The sequence below is a fragment of the Dendronephthya gigantea genome, unplaced genomic scaffold (assembly GCF_004324835.1).
Source record: "Dendronephthya gigantea isolate DGI-Jeju-01 unplaced genomic scaffold, DenGig_1.0 000002F, whole genome shotgun sequence".
Taxonomy (NCBI): domain Eukaryota; kingdom Metazoa; phylum Cnidaria; class Anthozoa; order Malacalcyonacea; family Nephtheidae; genus Dendronephthya; species Dendronephthya gigantea.
The window spans coordinates 1,489,091-1,509,031 of NW_021163012.1; the positions used below are offsets into that span (position 1 = coordinate 1,489,091).

General features: G+C 36.2%; 4 protein-coding genes across 4 annotated transcripts; all 4 read left to right on the forward strand.

The window, feature by feature from the left end:
* Positions 1–7: 7 nt before the first annotated feature.
* Positions 8–3,638, forward strand: LOC114536323 (S-adenosylmethionine decarboxylase proenzyme-like). The gene is made up of 11 exons (XM_028557682.1): positions 8–255; positions 1,002–1,088; positions 1,284–1,410; positions 1,613–1,687; positions 1,793–1,820; positions 2,060–2,166; positions 2,422–2,502; positions 2,724–2,813; positions 2,929–3,003; positions 3,138–3,218; positions 3,385–3,638. Exons 1-11 carry the CDS (start codon positions 134–136, stop codon positions 3,508–3,510), a joined length of 999 nt encoding a protein of 332 aa, XP_028413483.1. The 5' UTR covers positions 8–133; the 3' UTR covers positions 3,511–3,638.
* Positions 3,639–5,865: 2,227 nt separating this feature from the next.
* LOC114538012 (ras-related protein Rab-1A-like) lies at positions 5,866–7,248 on the forward strand. The gene is made up of 4 exons (XM_028559126.1): positions 5,866–6,055; positions 6,361–6,521; positions 6,600–6,678; positions 6,769–7,248. The coding sequence occupies exons 1-4, from the start codon at positions 5,867–5,869 to the stop codon at positions 6,994–6,996; spliced, it is 657 nt and encodes a 218-aa protein (XP_028414927.1). The 5' UTR covers position 5,866; the 3' UTR covers positions 6,997–7,248.
* A 75-nt stretch (positions 7,249–7,323) lies between these two features.
* Positions 7,324–10,210, forward strand: LOC114538002. The gene is made up of 10 exons (XM_028559116.1): positions 7,324–7,548; positions 7,818–7,914; positions 8,069–8,242; positions 8,322–8,495; positions 8,617–8,690; positions 8,882–9,079; positions 9,233–9,460; positions 9,527–9,610; positions 9,743–9,802; positions 9,880–10,210. The coding sequence occupies exons 1-10, from the start codon at positions 7,330–7,332 to the stop codon at positions 10,003–10,005; spliced, it is 1,434 nt and encodes a 477-aa protein (XP_028414917.1). The 5' UTR covers positions 7,324–7,329; the 3' UTR covers positions 10,006–10,210.
* A 546-nt stretch (positions 10,211–10,756) lies between these two features.
* LOC114538048 (structural maintenance of chromosomes protein 6-like) lies at positions 10,757–19,736 on the forward strand. The gene is made up of 29 exons (XM_028559176.1): positions 10,757–11,027; positions 11,263–11,377; positions 11,583–11,688; positions 11,814–11,950; positions 12,205–12,266; positions 12,367–12,447; positions 12,552–12,653; positions 12,985–13,122; positions 13,519–13,599; positions 14,077–14,223; positions 14,415–14,503; positions 14,577–14,741; positions 14,872–15,050; positions 15,421–15,596; positions 15,760–15,786; positions 15,887–15,967; positions 16,051–16,137; positions 16,243–16,352; positions 16,468–16,627; positions 16,865–16,921; positions 17,265–17,315; positions 17,438–17,557; positions 17,688–17,825; positions 18,113–18,228; positions 18,452–18,551; positions 18,627–18,785; positions 18,958–19,110; positions 19,311–19,408; positions 19,522–19,736. Exons 1-29 carry the CDS (start codon positions 10,851–10,853, stop codon positions 19,613–19,615), a joined length of 3,306 nt encoding a protein of 1,101 aa, XP_028414977.1. The 5' UTR covers positions 10,757–10,850; the 3' UTR covers positions 19,616–19,736.
* Positions 19,737–19,941: the final 205 nt, after the last annotated feature.

Consider the following 19,941-nt stretch of genomic DNA (forward strand, 5'->3'; position numbering starts at 1 on the left):
CAGTAAACCGAGTACACAAACCACACAACACAGCTTCGAAACCGCGTGTGGAATTTTTGCAGAGATTTCGTGTTTGTTGCGTACAAAAACTGACTGAAAAGGAGGAAAAACACATGCATAAGGAACTACCGAAATGTCGGGAAATTTGGATTTCTTCGAAGGGTCTGAAAAACTTTTGGAAATTTGGTGGGATTCGTCATCCCAGCTGACAGGACCCACCACTATGAAAGACGCCGACTTAAGATGCATAACCAGGTATTTTGAAACACTTTGCAGAGCATTCATGGTTATTGCTTGGGAAGGTCGATTCTCTAGGTCGAAATATTGTGATCTTAAGCGTATGTTATCTTATTTTAATCGTATTTTACTGTAAAACCCTCAAAAAAATTATTGTGTTGTGGCATATCACGTACATGTTTGTTATGACTATAGAGTATGAATATTTCACGGGGTTTTTTTATCAGCCCAGCCACGTATGCACACAGTTTTTGGGATATTTTTAATGTTATATAAAGTAGTTCTATATTCAGTAATCAATAGTGCACATTTTTGGGTAATTAGGCACGTTTGAAACTTTATATGTACTATACAAAATTTTTTGAATTCACAGCCAATATTATCAGCAATTTTATATTGACATGAATTTGAAAAGAGTATGCATAATTTAGCCCTATGAACAGCAGAAATTTTAAATATTAACACCAACACTACTGCTTAGATACATCTGGAAAATCTTCTTTATTCATATATATTCAGTTCTGCCCGACGGATCTCTTTTGTAAGTGCAAACCCCCCAAATTATCCACTTACGCCCCTGATTATGTTAAAATGATATTGAAAGGTTTGCCAACATTGTCTCTAGATTATGATAATTCTTTTTTTTTTACCACATTTTACACTGGTAATGTTCACTGAAATAACTATTGTTTCTTCACCTCTTGCAAAATGCATATATATGGGTTATATTTCCATGCTTACCAGCTGTTCATATGTCCTTTTAGGGACAAAATTGAAAAGATTTTGGATTTGGCAGGGTGTAAAATCCTCAGTGAAATAAAGAACGAATACACCACAGCTTATATTTTGAGGTACAAACTGGTTTTAGTAGATTGAATGGGAATGACACTTACATGGATTTCCCCTTAAGCTAGACACCAAGCCTTGCTTTAATGCAATATATTCCCTTTACAATAAAAGGGAATTGCCTTGGTGGGAACAACAATAGAATAAAGAAAACTGCATTGGTAGTATTAAAAGTCAATTGACAAACCTAATTTCCATAGTGAAAGCAGTCTCTTTATATCATCCAACCGACTGATTCTCAAGACTTGTGGCACAACGCCATTGCTTCGAGCAACGATACACCTCATGAAGGTTGTTGAAGAGGAATGTGGAATGGCAGAAGTAAAGGTAGAGTGAGGAGTAAACCTTTTACTTCTTGAGTAGGCAATGTGTGATAGCAGTGGATTATCAAAGTCACAATTTATTGTAGTGTCAGGAGTGATTGTTTGCTGGGTTTCTTTCTTCAAAATTACCAAGACATTAAAAAAAGAATACAGGCATTTCTGCATTTCTTTGTTCAGTCTAATCCAATACTGCTCCTATTTTACAGAATGTGTTTTATTCAAGAAAAAGCTTTGCACAGCCACATTTACAACAATCACCGCACCAAAATTTCCAACAAGAGGTCAGTTTTACGTTTATGCAGTTGGTTTCTATTCTATTAATGAGTGAATTTACTTCCTGTGCAAAAAAAAACCACTACAGTGCATTTTTGCGTATTTTTAACCAGGTTGATGTGTTGGATGAGTATTTTCCAGGTATGAAATACCCAGAGACAGCATATGCCAGTACCTTGGATCAATTGCTAGCTATTAATGTCTGTGTTTTTTGTGGTCATATTCCCCATTGACAAATTAAGTCTTGCATGCATTAGGCTAAGTAGAAACATCATTTGAGATGAATCAGGCATGGTCCATTGCAGGCTAATCAATGAAACTGGCCTATTGACCGAGGATTCATGAATGTTAATTAAACATAAATAATTTTTTTTCCAAAGGTGGTGGTGCATACACCCTGGGCCAACAAAACAGCGGCAATTGCTGGCATCTCTTCACTATTGATAACTATACTGATGGATTACAAATCCCTGATCAGACTTTGGAAGTATCCTAATCTTAATCCTAATCTTAATCCTTAATCTATAAAGCTAGATTCCTTGTATGTGATCTTTATGTTCGCCTTGTATTGTACAGCAAACTGCTGTCTTTTACCTGCTGAGATGCATGGATTGTGGCTACTGTTGTTTGTGTAGGAACAAGTGGAAAAGAGATTGAATTGAAATGCTGGAGAGGATATGTGGAAACCACAGTCATCAGTGAACTACATTCTTTGTATAAAGTTTCTTAACATGCATTTCAGATATTAATGAATGACCTTAATCCCAGTATTTTGAAACATTATTACAAAGGTTATTATAAAGATGCAGCGGAACTCACTAAAGTAAGTTGAATAACCAAATTACCCAAATTTGGATAGTTCACCCCCCCTGTACAAGTTCATACCCCCCCCCCCCTGCACTCTCTGGAAATTGGTAAATCCATCCCAATCAAACTAAATAGGTGTACCATTGAAATAGTCTTTAAACAAGAGTCTCCCAACTTAGATTTGTAACATCTTGTCTACCAATGATTACTATATAAAAAACGTTTTCCTCAATTCAGAGTGTTGGCATAAGTGACCTAATCCCAGGCACTACAATTGATGATGTCATTTTTGAACCATGTGGATATTCTGCCAATGGTATTTTAAAGGTATAATGCATAAGAGTTGGTGCATGTTTGTTCTCAAGGATGAGAGGTTTCAAGCAACTTCATAAAGTTGTTTATTATTTTATTCTCCTATAGTTTGCTTTATTTCTTCATTTAGGATTCCTACTTCACCATTCATGTAACACCTCAGATGGAATTCTCATATGCAAGCTTTGAGACAAACGTCAAGTTTGTAAGTGAAGATATTTAGTATCTACATATCAAAAGGAGGTGGTCCGGTATCAGATATCCATATATTAGGGACGGTAGCTCCACCCCCTACCCCACAATCATGCGTTAAATAACCATGCTGTTTTTCCTACACAGCGTTCGCTGAAGGACTTGATAGAAAAGGTCTTGAATATTTTCAAACCCGGAAGGTTTATTATGACATTGTTTGGAAATACTGTGAGTATTCAGAAAAAAGCTTTGACTATCCCAGGAATTAATATCGAATTAGAGTCACTTCGCAAACCAAACTCCATCAAGTTAAAACAATCAGATCTTTTTCCTGTGAAAAGATCTTTTTCCTGTGAAAGGATCTAAATGCTAAAAGTATTACTATATTTAATAGATTGCTCCGTGTGGCAACTCTTTGCGGACTTTTGAGAAAAGTTTTCCGCCATATAAGAGAAAGGATCTTCATTTTGCACGCTTTAAGAACTACAACCTCACCTATGGCCATTACGAGCATTGCTAAACATCATTTCAGGAGCAACGAAGAGTTGATATTTGCTTCACAACTAAAAGGTAGCTAGGCGGTCTATACTATCGCAAACTAATATATATATATATATATATGTATATTTATCATAGGATTACAGGTTTCATTGGGTAATTTTAGAAATTATTAAACATTGAATACTCTGCATGCATGAAAACGGTTCTACACCGAATTGTAAATATAACTGTTAGATATTATAAAGTGACGTGATTGTATGTAATACAACACTTTGAAACTCAACGTAGTTTGGTCACTTTGATGAGGGGAAATAAACAACTTATTAATATCCTTCTCAGTTCTCGTGCATGCAACCATTCCCCCGTGTCCAAGTTAAGCAATTCAAGGTCCTGCTCTAAGTGAACTGAAAAAGCATCTCACGAATCGTTTCGTTGTTTTAACAAAACCTTCACAGCAGAACCTCGACTTCGTACCCAGGGTCTTTTACCTAACCTATCAATATCATCCCACCCAGTGCAACGTATCCCAATTATTTCAATTTCTTGTTCCAAAATGTAATTGATCGCAAATTTTGAAATCATGCACGAATGTGATTCTAATATCGGTTGCCTTTGAATGTTTAGTAAGTAAAATTCCTCACAATTCAACGATAACATTATGAAAGAAATAATTAAGTTTATCAGTTTCGGTTTTTATTTTGTTTGCTGAAGCAATCAGTGCCAATATTGTAATTTTGTATATTCAATTGTTATTCGATTGTTTTTATTAGGATTTTACCTTGGTAGGGAGGGTTCCGTTTTTATTGAAAATAGACTGTATCAGAGGTGCTTCTGTGTTAGAGTGATGTCCATATTAGAGAGAGTGATGTCCATATTAGAGAGGTGTTTGTATTAGAGAGATCAATGTTTGTGTTAAAGAGGTGTCTGTGCAGACGTTTATGCCCCAAAGTTACTTCTTTTAGAGAGCTGTCCATGTATAAGATTAGAAAAATAAATATTGTATGAACGATATTTTATTGACTCGATTTAATCAAGTCAACGAGTGTAATAATCAATCAAGGTCGCATCATTTCACTTCTGGTAAACAATGTTATCAATTTGACTTTATCAAAAACCAATCAGGTCGGTCAAATAAGACATAATTAGCTGGTATTCTATGTTGATTAAAATTGAAATTAGTTTTTCAAACGATATATAAGTTCATTGGCAATTGCTTTGTTGCTACTGTTTGAAAGTTTCTCTTGAGTTCTAACACAGACCATACGCAGAGATCGGTACAGAATTGTCTGAAAAAATGAATCCAAAGGCTTTGCTGTTCAGTTGTGCTCTGTTCTTCTTGACTGCGCGAACGCTATCGTTCAGCTGTGGAGAAACATGCCCCACTTGCATTCCAGTCAACGAGCTAGAGTGTAAAGGTGGCACTGTCCCTGATGATTGTGGCTGTTGTGATAAGTGTGCGAAAGTGGTTGGGGAAGTCTGCGGTGGGCCGTGGGATATGATGGGGCGATGCGATGAAGGGCTTCGTTGTGACATCTCTGATCCAACCGACTTCAATTCGAGTGGCGAATGTGTAAAGCTCGAGGAAGTAATCCTTCCGCCTTTGGAATATTGGTAAGTGTCATACGTGCTATGAAAGATGTACATTTCACTTGATTTCAGCATATATTTTTTGTTATAGAGAGTGAGACCAAGAGTTCAAGGAACTCTTAGAAACAGAAGTACTGGATTATTATAAATATGCAGAATGAAATGAAGATATACAACAAATTTAGAATGAAATAGAAATGTAGAAATAAATTAAATCGGTAGAAATAAATGAAAATATTTGGTGAACTGAAATTGTTTTGTCAACGATATTTTGAAGCAAATTAGGAATTTAAAATGATTGTATAACTATTGAACACGTCTGTTTATAGAGAAAGGTGATCGTGCTAGAGGGTATGTTATGGGAGGTATCCGTATTAGAGCGCTATAGGTGAGAGATGTCTGTGTTAAAGAGATGTCTGTAGTAGAGAGGTGTCTGTAGTAGAGAGCTGTCTGTATTAGAGAGATGTCTGTATCAGAGAGATGTCTGTATTAGAGAGATGTCTGTGTTTAAGAGGTGTCTGTATTAGAAAAGGGTCTGTATTAAAGAGTTGTCTGTATTAGAGAGATGTTTGCGTTTAAGAGGTGTCTGTGTTAGAGAGGTACGAGTCTGTATTAGAGAGGTGTCTGTATTAGAGAGGTACGTTTCTGTATTAGAGAGGTGTCTGTATTAGAGAGGTACGTATCTGTATTAGAGAGGTGTCCGTTTTAGAGAGGTCCCTGTATGGGAGGAGGTTCTATGAACATTAAAATTTAAAATTGAAACCAGGCAATGTCATTTCCGGTTTTACATGGCTCGTCCGGGGTGTCAAGACGAGCCAAAATATTCATTTAAAATCATCGTTTTAGGCTCAAAAGGAGTAGGAAAATCGAGCCTTTTAAAACGATTTCAATTTAATGAGTTCGAAGATGTTCCATCACATACGATCGGTGTAGGACTTTCCACTCACAGCATAGAAATCGGATCTGAAACTGTGCAGGTACTGGGCAGGTATTAACTATTCGCAATTCGTGAAATCTTTATTCACCAGCACGTCAAGATACGGTTTAGTCCAATCGTTACTTACTACCAGACGCATTTTCTCGGTTTATATATAGCCAGAAAATATCTTTTTCTTAAGTTACTGCAAAGTGCAATCTGCCTAAATGTAGTCTCATGCAGTTTCTCTATCTGTCTAACACTCAGTTATCCTTTATTGAGCAAGTGTAATTATTATTACAACTATCTATTGAAATATTACATTGTTGGTATAATTTGTTCTTATTTGAACCCTTAATGTTCCAGATGACTTTATGGGATACTGCTGGGGAAGAGAGATTCAAATCGATTACCAGTCAATATTATAGAAATGCTGATGCAGCAATCATTGTGTTTGATTTAACCTCAAAAAGATCTTTTGAAGAAGTGAAAGATCATTGGATTCCAGCATTTAGAAAAGTTGTTGGGTGAGGATGTATATGTACTCAGTGCATTCAAATAAAGTCTGTCTATCAATGTTTAAGGTTTATTTCTTTCAAATATAGAAGCACACCCTATATTGCTTTAGTGGGCAATAAGAAAGATCTTTTGGACAGAAAACAGGTTGATCATGAGACATTTAAGGTAGTATGAAATCCTGTCACCCTGGGCTTGTGTCAACCCAGCCTGTTTCTATCCAACTCACAAAAAAATGATTATTAATTCCATTTATAGGATCTTGCCAACTTATATTGCATTCATCCCTGGGAAACCAGCGCTAAAGATTCGACTAATGTTAAAGAACTTTTCAATACAATGGGCCGAGAGTTAATTCAACGTGTTGATCAACTACAGAGCTTGGAAACAGGGCCAGATAGTCTCTTTTTACATAACATCCCAGAAGATCCCCAAGATTTGTATAGTTATTGTACAGGTGGACCCAACTCATATTGTGTAGTATAGTTGTACTACCTGTATAGATTGACAAAAAAGATACTGAAAATTTCTGTTATAATTAGAGAATTGCACTGCATGATAAAATGACAGTTATCAAATGCTGTCTTATGCAAAATTATTTTACTCTTAGTGAAAGGAGCACGGCACGTAGACGGAACTAAAATAACTTCCGGAGGACACCCTTGAGTGACCCTAAAATTGCAACACAACACTTACAACAATATGTTACATAATTCAACGTATATTGTTTGATATATAAATACTACAGCAAGTCAAACATACCACATAAAGGTTTTAGCTGCTCAAAAGTACACAAACTCAAACTAAATAACATTCACTATGAAGGGTAGAATAACAGTGTACTCTATTACGGGTTGCCCGTTCTGCATTCAAGCGAAAAATAAACTTCGTGAACTAAACTTAGAATTCGTTGACATCAATTTGGACGTCTATAGAAACAGGCGAAGCGAGATGAAAGAAAGAACTGGTCGAAAAACCGTGCCTCAAATATTTTTCAACGCGAAACATATCGGTGGGTTTAGCGATTTCGATGCTTTGGTAAGTAATATAAAGCATTATAAATTAACAGCTGTTTAGAGGTTTGTTGATCCGTTTTGAGTTATGTAACTTTGTTGCTTAGCTGCCTAAAATTTAATTACGCTAAATTTATCAGAAATACATCAGAATAGATTTGGTTTAAAACTTTGAATTGTACATAATAAGTTTAGAATTAAAATGAATATGAAATTTGAACAAACCAATTTTAAAATCTACAGTAAATATTTAAAAAAAAATAACGTTCCTACTTCCTAACATTTTTATTTTAGAGTTTCAGTGAACTGGATGAATTGATCAAAGACGTAAATGAAAATGAAGCTCCAGATGATGCACCACAGGTGCCAGAGGAATCAGAAAACACTGAAGGTATGTACCACACACAGTTTTACCAGACACAAAATTTATGACCAATGTCATGAATGTCAATCCATCTAATCAACACAATTATTGTATAGTCACTTTCATTGATTGTAATTGATTGATCACCACCTGATACTGTCATTGTCATACCTAATTATAGCTGGTGAGTATGGCAGTTCAGGCTTCTCTTGTGAACAGGATGAATTAGCTCAGCTGGCCAAAGAGATCAAAGATAGTGGTATTGTGAAAAACAATGGCAGTTTCCTATGGTCGTACAAGGACACCTTCAGAGGAAAAGAATTTGTTGATTGGTGGATAAGTTCAAAAGATTTTAGTACGTCATACATATTGCATTTGTATCTCTAAAGACAATACACTTGTTACTTCCTAAAAATGTCAAATTTCTTTTTTAGATCGAGCAAAAGCAGTTGTAATAGGTCAAAATCTTTTAGACAAGCATTTCGTTCATTCAGCCAAAAAAGATTCAGAGAAGTTTCAAGATGATGATACATTGTACCGGTTGTTGCAGGATGATGAAAGTAATGCATTGAATGCAGATGTCTCATCAGACTGCGAGCCAAGACCAGGTAAATGATTTCACGAAGGAAAGAAACTGATTTTTCAATGCTTGCATAATGTAAGAATATATAGGCTAGAATGTGTAGGCTAGCTAGCAGCTGTGAAAATGCTTGTTTGAATATTCTGCAGCTGCTGATGTTGGAGAGTCCCTGAGAAAATTCATTCTGAAACTCTATAGCAAGTATCTCTCTGCAGATGGAAAGGTAATTATAAGTTTTGAACCTAAGAAGAAATATACTGGTTATATCCTTATATATCTTGATATGTTTATCTGACTTGATGAAATTGGAAAGTGGAATGATCAGATACTGCATCGATCAACATTCTATCTCACTGAAAAAGGACAAAGAATAGTTTTCAAAAAGACTTAATTATATTCCAATCTTTGATATAGGGTGTTGATTACAAGGCAATGAAATCCAGCCCAGAATTTCAAGCATATGTGAAGCACACAGCAGAATTAAAGAGAGTTCAATTGGAAAACGCACCCAGAGAGGATAAATTGTCCTTCTTCATCAATGTCTACAATGCATTGGTTATACATGCAAATGTTGTAAATGGTCCTCCTGTTAGTCTGTGGCAGCGATACAAGGTAAACTTTGATGACCAGGGTTGTCTTGTAAGAGACATCACTTGTGAAGACTGAGAACACACATATAAACCTAGCTAACTTGAGCTAAATTTTTGATGAAATGTGTGAATGCATGCATGGAGAGGCAATTTATTAAATGATGTTTAATTCCAGTTCTTCAATGTTGTGAGCTACATCATTGGTGGTCACATGTATTCACTTCATGATATTGAGAGTGGCATTCTTCGAGCAAACCGCAGAGCAGTGGCAGCGTTTTTCAGACCATTTTCAAAAACAGATCCACGCTTGGCAATAGCTCTTCCAGAACCAGAGCCGATGATCCACTTTGCCTTGGTTTGTGGTGCAAAAAGCTGTCCACCAATCAAAACCTACACAGCTCAGGTATATTGCAACATTGTTAGGTTTGGTTTCATTCAAATATTGCCTGACAGTGACGTGTTTTTATAGGGTATAGATGAAGAACTGAGACTTGCTGGGGAAGCGTTTCTTGAGGGTGAAGATGGCTGTGAGATCAGTGTTTGTAAAAAGGAGGTGATTGTGTTTTTTTTCCTTATTTCATTGCAGATGCTTTAAATTCTCAGTACTCTTAGTAGTATATAGAAACATGCTCCCATGTTCTTCGGAAAATATACGTAGCGTTTCTTGAATTACGTTTATTTTTAGGTTAAATTAAGCATGATTTTTAAGTGGTATAAAGAGGACTTTGGAAACAACAAGTTAGAGGTAACAACTAACTGCTTTTCATCGAAGTTTTTAAAGCTGAAGAAGGAATCTAGAATGCCTTTTATTTTGCCTCATAGATAGCACAATGGGTGCACGACCACTTGGGCGAATGTGACAAGAAGAAGGATTTAGCAGAATTGCTGATCGATGAAAATTTCAAATTGACTCATATGTCCTACAATTGGAATCTAAATTCGAAATAAAAAAGTTAACAGGACCACTTCACATTATACTGACGTACATTAGCAATATTTACTGTAAGCAAATCAGTGGAAAATACACAGGATATAAGAGATTTTGTACGTAGAATATAAATATTCATATAGATGTAGATTTGAAAATTTAATGTAAACGTCTCGTATTGACTGTCTGTAGTGACAAATCGACTAATCGAATAGCATAGTTCAACATTCAACAACTATTGATTAAAAGATAAAACAAAAACATCCTTCATATCCAACGGAACCACCCTATTCGTTTTGCTGTATTAAAGGTGCACACATATGATCGAGGGAAGAGGGCGTGGTGTTCTCCCCCAAGTCAAAACGACTCAACAGTTTAGACGATATTTGTGCTGTCCTGAGATTAGAACAAGATCTACACAAAAAGTATCGATAAATCATTTGCAAATTGTATAAAAGTGATGCAATGCTGAATGCTGTTATAGGCAGACTTCCCAATGGGGTTATAGGCAGACAAAGTTCTGAACTGCACAGTGTATTGGTGCAGTCATTTCTGTAGTGAAAAAAGGATCTTTAGTCTTTTTTGTATCGTCTGGGACAAGGTTAATTTGCCTTACAAACACAAAGCCTTGGATAAATCGTTTTCTTTTTTCCAAATGTAGCAAAAGGAACAAAAAATGCCCGTTCTTGGCTCTGGAGAGTGGAGATCTCAAACAACCGAGGAGTCCTGGGTACCAGAATTTATTATTAAAAATCAAAATTTGCGGCATTTTCCCGCGAATGCTGAAACATCAACAAAGCTTTATGAAAAAGTGTCATTTTTTCATATTTTAGAAACGTCATTTCTGTGAAAAAAGGCTTAGTTAATGGCAACGAAGCGGAGCTGTAGTAATGGAGGAAAGCGTTCTTCAAAACGGCAGCGTACCGAAGAGAATGGAGTTCAAAATGACAGCGATATGTCGGACGAGGACAATGGCACTATAAGTGCTAACCATGTCAATAATTGCTCCCAAAACCCTGGTTTTAGTATACAAGAGCCTACCGTGAGTTGCATGTATTTGTAAAAGTGCTTTACGAAACGCTTGCGTGTGTTGTGCATGTTTCATAAGAGGGTTTTTTACTTTGTTTTGTGAATTGTGGATATATTCACAAGGTTTTTGTGAATGGACCATGTGTTTCTAAATTCTGATCAATGGTGTTAGATTACAAGATTAATACTGGGTGTTTTGAAAACAAGAGGAATTTTGTATTATTCTCAAAAGTTGCTTCCTTTTGTAGAATGAGGCTGATGTTGGTATTATTGAAGAAATTATTCTTCAGAATTTCATGTGTCATTCCCATCTCAGAGTTCCCCTATCACCAAGTGTTAATTTTATCATTGGACGAAATGGAAGTAAGTCTGACGAATGAGTGTAAGTTTCGAGTATGGACAGAAATTGCCGTCACACCATACCCACAGTGACATGTCGGTACACACTTAAAATGATTGAATATAGCACTTCACTCTTACATCAACTGTGTGATGACGTTCGTGAAAAATGAAGATGGTAGTTCCCATTCACAAAAAATTGAACTCAAAATTTCTAAATTTCTTGAAGGTGGTAAAAGTGCTATAATGACTGCTATTGTGGTTGGTTTGGGTGGTAAGGCTTCAAATACTAACAGAGGAAACTCTTTGAAAGGATTTGTCAAAGATAAATGCAGGTAGGCAAGTAATGGTGGAAGACCAGTCACCAGGTCTAGCGTAAAAATTATGGAAAACTGTTGCTTCATTTTATATCTGACAATTCTTGGCCATTCAAACTCATTGTGCTTTTATTGATATTCAGTACGGCAGTTATCAGGATCAAGTTGAAAAATTGTGGACAAGATGCATTCAAACCACAAGAGTATGGAGAACATATCATTGTTGAGAGGAGAATTTCAAGTGATGGTGTTGGATCTTATAAACTATCAAATGCAAATGGTAATATAGTGGTTGCGCTATCTATTAGTGTATTTGATCATCTGGACTGAGTGCTCTAGGTAAAAATGTTGCAAGGCTGCTGAGCTATCATGTAATTGAGACCTTTATTTGTCATTGGTGAGGATACTTTTGGTATGAAACTTTATCTTGAGAGTACTCAATTGTCCACGGATGGTATTTCTAATTTCCTTCTGACTGTTAAATTCCATATTATAAGAAAAATCATGTGTATAACCAAACCGATCATTATCTAGGAAATATTGTGTCAACCAAAAAGGCAGAATTGAGTCATATACTTGATCAGTTTAATATTCAGGTACAATATAATTATATATGAATAATGTTAGTATTATATCTGTAAAGAGAGGTTCATATACTAATTTGTAAGAATGGCTGAATGTTACTTTGTGATTTAGATTGATAATCCTGTCTCAATTTTGAACCAAGATACTAGTAGAAATTTCTTATATGCATCTGATCCTGGAAAGAAATATAAGGTACAATATACATTCACCAGCAATCTATAGTATTGGTTTCCATCTAAACCTCTTTTGCGGAGGGCAAGAGGTAATTTTAACTGTCATTTTTCTTCTTGAAATAGTTTTTCTGTAAGGCAACACAACTGGAGCAAATGAACAATGATTATTTGACCATACAAGAGCATCAGAGAATAATGTCAATCACTTTGGAAAAAAAACAAGAGGTTTGTCTTTGGCTACTGTATGTATGATACAAAAGCCAATTACTACACACAGTATTTTTTATTTGTGATGGTGCTACTCTGAGTTGACAAGCTAAAAAATTAGTCAAGATCAAGCTAATTTTTTAGCACATCTTGTTGGTAACCTGGTAGAATAGAATAGCGCCATCACAAATATGAATTCACCTGAGCACACACACACAATATCATTACCACACACAATTCCAAATACTGGTTTACAACTGAAATTTTCAACCCTGCTTTTCAGTTGGAGATCCACCAACAGTCAAATATGTTCTTGGTTTTTGAGTTCAAGATTCTCTTCTTGTTTTAGACTCTTCCTGAGATGGAAAACGAAGTGAACAAACTTCAGGAAAAGTATCGAGATTTAGAACAGTTGAAGGTTCTTGAAGGAAAAATTGATGATTTGAAGAAAGAAATTGCCTGGGCTCAGGTTTATGAGAAAGAAAAGGTATCATTTGAAATTGTGTATATGATATGGTTTGCCTCGAGATGCAAGATATGTCAAGACTATTGTTTTCTTATATTGTGATGGTGCTTCTACAACTAATACAGAGTATTGTCATATATGTTTATCGACATATACGTTTGTTCTAGTTTCACTGTTATCAGATTCCTAATGATGAATCCATCCTTGCGCTCATAGTTATATATTACATCATTATTGATTGTGATATATGTGAAGACTGCTTTATGGGACTTGCTCCTTGCGTTGCCACGCGAGAGGCAAGCTGAAGGAATCTGTATCTGAATCTGTGTTTAATACTTTATAAACACTGCCCATTACAACAAATTTTAAGCCCATGAACCAATCAAAATGATGTTGACTTCAGAATCTTATATTCAGAAACTCAAGCCGATTGTTGCAAATATCAATTCTGAGAAGGAGAGACTGCCGAGATATGATGAAAGACTTCAAGAGTGTGAGGTATTGTTGATTGTTAATACTGTAGGAGATCAAGTATTTCTAAGATGCAACAGCATAGAGTCTCTTTAAGACAGCTCACATTCAAGAACATGTATGTACTAGTAACTTCTGTATGAATTCTCTATGACTTCTCTATGACCTCTCTATGACTTCTGTATGACATTTAAATGGTGAGTTCCCTACAACACAGAGTCACTTTAAGACAGCTCACATTCAAAAACATGTATGTACTAGTAACGTCTGTATGACTTCCGTATGGCTTCTCTATGACTTCTGTATGACTTCTCTACGACTTCTGTATGACATTTAAATGGTGAGTTCCCTACAACACAGAGTCACTTTAAGACAGCTAGTTCGCATTCAAGAACATGGAGCACCTCTAAACAGTCTAATTCACGTAACTCGATACTGAAGTCTGTGACCTGTATGGTGCGTCTATGGTGCGTCTACATATTCTACACCAATATCTCTTCTCAGACCAACATTGCACAAATGGAGGCAAATTGGGGTGAAGTGAAGACTGAAATGGATACGATCTCCAGTGAAAGCGACCAGCTGACAGTTCGTCAAGAAAGCATCAACAAAGAAGTAAAAAAAATGAGAGATATTGTCAAAATACACCAGGTATTCGCTTTGCTGTTTTTTTACATCCTTCATTCCTAAATGACACATAGAAAGTCTTTGCCACCCTTGAATTCTGAAGTAAAGAAGCTGTATTCACGTTTGAAGTTTCACTTTTTAAGCACAATGATAAACTCCCTTTCCATTAAAGTCTCAGTGTTCGAACTTGACAAGTTTTAAAAAACATTTTTAAGAATGAGCTGAAAAAGATGGAAAGAGAATTGAATAATACCGAGAGAGAGAGAAACGAGTTACAGCAACGAATAAAGGATATAACGTCGAAGTAAGATTGAGTAATGAGTTGGCCAAGGTTTCCTCTTGTGGTATTGATGTTTTATCTGATATTTCCCTTGCAGTGCAATGAAAGATATTGAGTCAGAACGTCTTGAAAGAGAACGATCGCTTCAAGAAAAGAGAGAGAATCTCCAATCAATTCAGTTCCAACTTAACACAACCAACAACCACAAGAACCAAGTGGAACAGAATGTCGCGCGCTCCACTAATGACCTCTACCAACTGAGGTAAGAAGCATGCCCTACCCCCTGGGTTACCTGGGTTTGGTTCCCACTACCCTCAAGCGTTCTCTATAAGGATTAGTTCAATTTCCGAATATGATCAAAATTTTATGTTTGTCTAATACTGTATTCTTAGAAACGACACAAACGATGCAAAAAAGAACGTTGAACAAGCCCAGAGAAAGTTGAGTTCACTACGCGATGGACAGAAGAACAGTTTAAAAAGATTTGGTAGCAATGTTCCTGAGCTGTTACAAAGGATTGAGACGGCAGTAAGAAGAGGACGTTTTAATAAGACACCAAAGGGACCTATTGGTAAGACATCATGCATGAATATGCAACCTTCCATTGAATGAGAGAGAGTCTGTGTTTTGCAAGTTTTTTCCATGTGATCTTTGGTTACATTGTATATGGAATATTATCATAATCTGTGATAATCTACGAGAGCAGCTTAGGCTAGGTAGAACAATTTTTTCAAAGCAGAGTCCGATTAGTTCAGATTTCGTTTGACTCTTAGAGAGAGGCTAGATCAACAATTGATATACAGTAATAAAGCTAGTATAAGTTGGGGGGCATGTATCAATATCCCGGCTATTAGTTTAAACTTTGTATAGCTGATCCTTAGAGAAACCCATTCGTTTCTGTTTCTTGCTGTGATAAATGAGTATCGTATTATTCCTTACAGGTGCTCGCATAAAGCTGCGTGCTGAACGCTGGGCTGTGCCTGTTGAAACATGTCTTAAATCTTTGGCGTTCGCATTCTGTTGCAATGACACAAATGATGCCAATGTTTTGAGAGATCTGATGAAAGGAATTTATGAACGTAATAGAACGCCACAAGTTATCGTCTCTAAGTTTCAGGTAATCTACCATAATGTACTCTAATGTACTGTACTATAATATACTATGATGTACTGCAATGTACTATTATGTAGTGTAATGTACTGTACTACTACCTACCATGAGTACCATCTACTAAAACCTACAGAAAAAACTAACGTTCTGTGTTGTTGTTTTTTTGTAGGATGAGTATTATGATATCTCAATGAATGTAAGTTTTAGAGTATACAATCGTAAAAAGTAAATGCAGTGCAATCATATGAATTCATCTTCTATTTTATTACGAATCTTATTCATTTATGTTTATTCAGAAACCTCATTGTAATTATCCAACTGTCTTGGACGTCTTACAAATTGATGATCCTGTCGTGTTCAACTGCATTGTGGATCAAGTACGTGGCTGATATCATCGCGACTATTCAGCAAAGAGGCTCGGGCATTCTTACACAAACATCCACTTTTCTCTTAATTGTAGACGGCTGCTGAATGTGTTCTTTTAATCGAAGATCCGGTAGAAGCGAGAGACGTTATGTTCAACAACACTCCTCGAAACGCTAGAATGGTTAGTTTACATTCTTATGATCAGAGAAGAAAGATTATGCTCTCTGCATGTAGGCTCTTCATCCATTTCATACTCAATTGCGAATGGTTTCATCTCTTTCTGCAGGCATTTGCTGGAAACGGGGATCAAATTTTCGGTGGTAGAAGTGCCAAGTCGTATGCCTACACTGGCAGTGGAAGCAGCTATCTGAAGGGAAATATCGATGATCAAATAAGGTAGACTATCGTTGATTCAAAACTGTTCATTCCTGTGTCTTAAGATAAAGAATGATAAGATCAAGTCGGCCGCCTTGCCTCTGAGAGTGTTCACGGAAATTTTCTTTCAAAATAGGCGGGTCCAAGCTCAGCTCGAGGAAGAGACTGGCAGATATGATCAGTTGAAGGCTGACCACAATGTCCAAGAAAAAGCTTTACGAGAACTTCAAGTGGAGTTGAAGAAAAATAAAATAAAAAGCATGAAGGAACAAGATGTTTATAACAAAATACTGCAGGTAATGTATTTCAAATTCATGTACCTCACCTCAAATGAATTCCTCAGTCTAAAGTTTGTTTAAACGTCCTTGCTGGATCTCTAGGAAGAACATTTTAGAACTGATAAAGCTATCCAGTATAAATAAAAACACTGGATCAATAAGAGATGATCCTTACTGGACTTCTAGGAAGAACAGTTTAGAACTGATAGAGCTATCCAGTATAAATGAAGTCCTAACTATCAGTGTAAATTTTAGGAAATAACAGAGCTGGAACAATTTGAAGAAGAACCTGTTCCTGATGTCACAGTGCTGGTAGGATTTACTAGATTGTGTTTGTTTGATTTGTAGGTTAGTCTTGCTCGCTTGGTTTTCGGACCATCCAGGCACGCTTAGTGAAAGAATACTGTAGTCTGTAGCGTAGCCAGCCTGACGATTTGTCCCGCTATGCTAATATTTTGGTGTTCATTGACTCTGAAAACAATAAATTTCTAAGGAAATGAATAATTATAATAACTCGAAATTTACATAGCGGGACAAAATCGTCAGGCTGGCTACGCCACTGACTGTAGATGTAATAATTTGTAGTCTGGGTCGACGAACAGTATGGGTAGTTTATGAACATCGATTAATAATTGGTTTATTTTGTCCTGTGTAGCAAGATGATGTTAATACTTTGACGCAACAGATCGACGGTATTATTGCTGAAGTAAGAAAATTTCACTTTCAAGCACAATAAATGAAGCTTCCCTTTGTTCAAATAGGAAACGATTAAGCTATCCAATATAGAGTTCATGGTTACTACTAAACTTTGTTTTTACTTACATATAGAACGACAACAAAACAAAGGAGTTTTTACAAGCAAGAAAATCTTATGAAGAAAAGTCTAACGAGTCGGATGCGCATAAGGCCAAGATTCAGGACGTAATTGGCAAAGCTGAACCACTGACAGTAAGACTCCGTCTACTTTGATCACCTTAAAAGAGGCCATTCTTTGAGATCTTAATGTTTCCTAGTACTTTAGACACATGCAACTACAGCAATCCACCCATACATGAATGTCTTTTGCCTCGCTATATAGTTAAGATTAAACGTCATCGAAGCGGAGCTTGCCACAGCCAAAGGTCACCGAAAACATTACCATGATAAAAAAGCTGAATTGTTGAAGAAAATTTCAAATATGGAAGCCGAATTGCTAGGGTTGACCGAGGACGCTGAGGTTTGAGCTATTGTCCTGTTATGTCTTTTGTAGTTAAACTGTTAGTTTAGTTTTGGTATCCTATGTAAAGCTAGTTTAGTTTAAGTTTCCTCCTGTAGTGACACTGGATCAATAAGAGATGATTCTTACTGGATCTCTAGGAAGAACAGTTTAGAACTGATAGAGCTTTCAAGTATAAATAAAGTTGGTTTAGTTTATGTTTCCTCCTGTAGTAACACTGGATCAATAAGGAGATGATCAGTACACGTGGAAAGACCACACTAAGCATTTACGATTCAATTTTCTAGAATGCTGCGAGAATGGCGGCCCAGTATTGTACTCGAATACAAACTAGGAGGACTGTGAAGAGTTTAGAAAGTGAGATCTCTCAGACTGAACGACGATTGCGAGCTGAACAACAAACGTATGTATTAAAGCATGCTTGATCAAACGAGGATAAAGGTCGCCTAACAAGAGTTCAGAGAGTTTTAAAAACTCTCAGCCTTTAGTGTCAATCAAATAGACAGAGAAGTGTATCTGAATTGACCAGTTTTTTGTAATGTTCATTCCCTGGACCAACTAAAAGGTCCTGTGTTGGAAACCAAACACAAGTACTTCCATGTTTATGTCTAAACCTATTCTCATAGACGTGGTCAGATTGAGGAGATTACCAAGCAGTATACAGAGGCGAAAGAACGTCTTAACAACGTGAATATCAGCATGAAAAGCTTAAAAGTTCTGTGCAAGGTAATCTTGATCATAAAAAGCTTGCAAACACTTCCCACAGTCTTTCGTAATTTCTAACTATGTGCTATCATTTAGAATCTGGGTAAAATGTTGGAGGAACGCGTTCAGGTGTATGCCACGTATAGAAAATTAATAGCACTGCGAGCAAATATGCACTTCCAAATGATGCTGTCGCAACGTGGATATACAGGGAGAATGAAACTTAAACACAAGGAAGAAGAGCTACATTTACTAGTAAGCGTGTAATACCTTCGTATAACAACGTATACCTCCTCTTGCGATCATCCATTATCCTGGATTTGTTTTAATCCTACTTTGTTAATCCTGTGATTAAAACTCTCGTATTACCATATAGTATTATTTTTAGTGAGGTTTTCGTGTTCTAAGTTTAGTTGATTTTTATCAGGTCGATGTGGATCAAACATCGAAAGATGGTACTAAAAGTACAAAGTCGCTTTCAGGAGGAGAGAGATCTTTCTCAACTGTATCATTTATTATGGCGCTTTGGGATGCCATGGAAGCACCTTTTAGATGTTTGGATGAATTTGATGTTTTTATGGTAAGCGCCGCTGATTTGAACCAGCTCATGCTGGATGGGATCTGTTATCCCCATTATCTTCATCTCAAACATTTAATAATTATTAGCGAGGTGCCTGTATTAGAGAGATGTCTGTATTAGAAATAGTTGTCTGTATTAGAAAATGGCAATCGTATTAGAGAGGCATATAGGTAATGCGGATTATTTCTATACCTTTCAAGGATATGGTAAATCGTCGAATCAGCATGGAATCGATTATGAAAGTTGCAAAAGAACAGCGACATCGACAGTTCATATTGCTAACTCCACAGGATATGAGGTAGGGGATATGAGTCTAACCATGTTTAACCTGTCAAGCCAGTTTTGTCAAACATGTTACTTTTGGGATTGAAAGACGAAAGTAACCCGCATTTATTATCTTTTCTACTTCAGTAATGTTGGCCAGAATGAAAGAACGAAAATATTCAGACTTCAAGATCCAGAAAGAGGTCAGACCACATTGCCATTCCAACCTGTGAATTCATAACCAAAAACACTGCATATTTTCCATTTTTTGGCGTAAATGAACATGAAGATATAGTGAAAGATTTATGGTATAAAAATTATAAAAATATCTCAAAGTTTTGTTAATAACGGTTAGAAAATTTTGGCCATATATTATGTATATTGTATATAAATTATTTAGAGAAATTAAAATTTGAATTTCATTTTTGAAATAGTGGTTTTTCGTGAAACTTGTGGTTGTATAGGTCATTTTTTTATTGGATTTAGAAATGTAGGGTTGTTTCTGGTTGCATAGGATTGTTTATGGTTGTTTGTGTTTTATTAGGGCTGCTAGTGGCTGCATGTGGT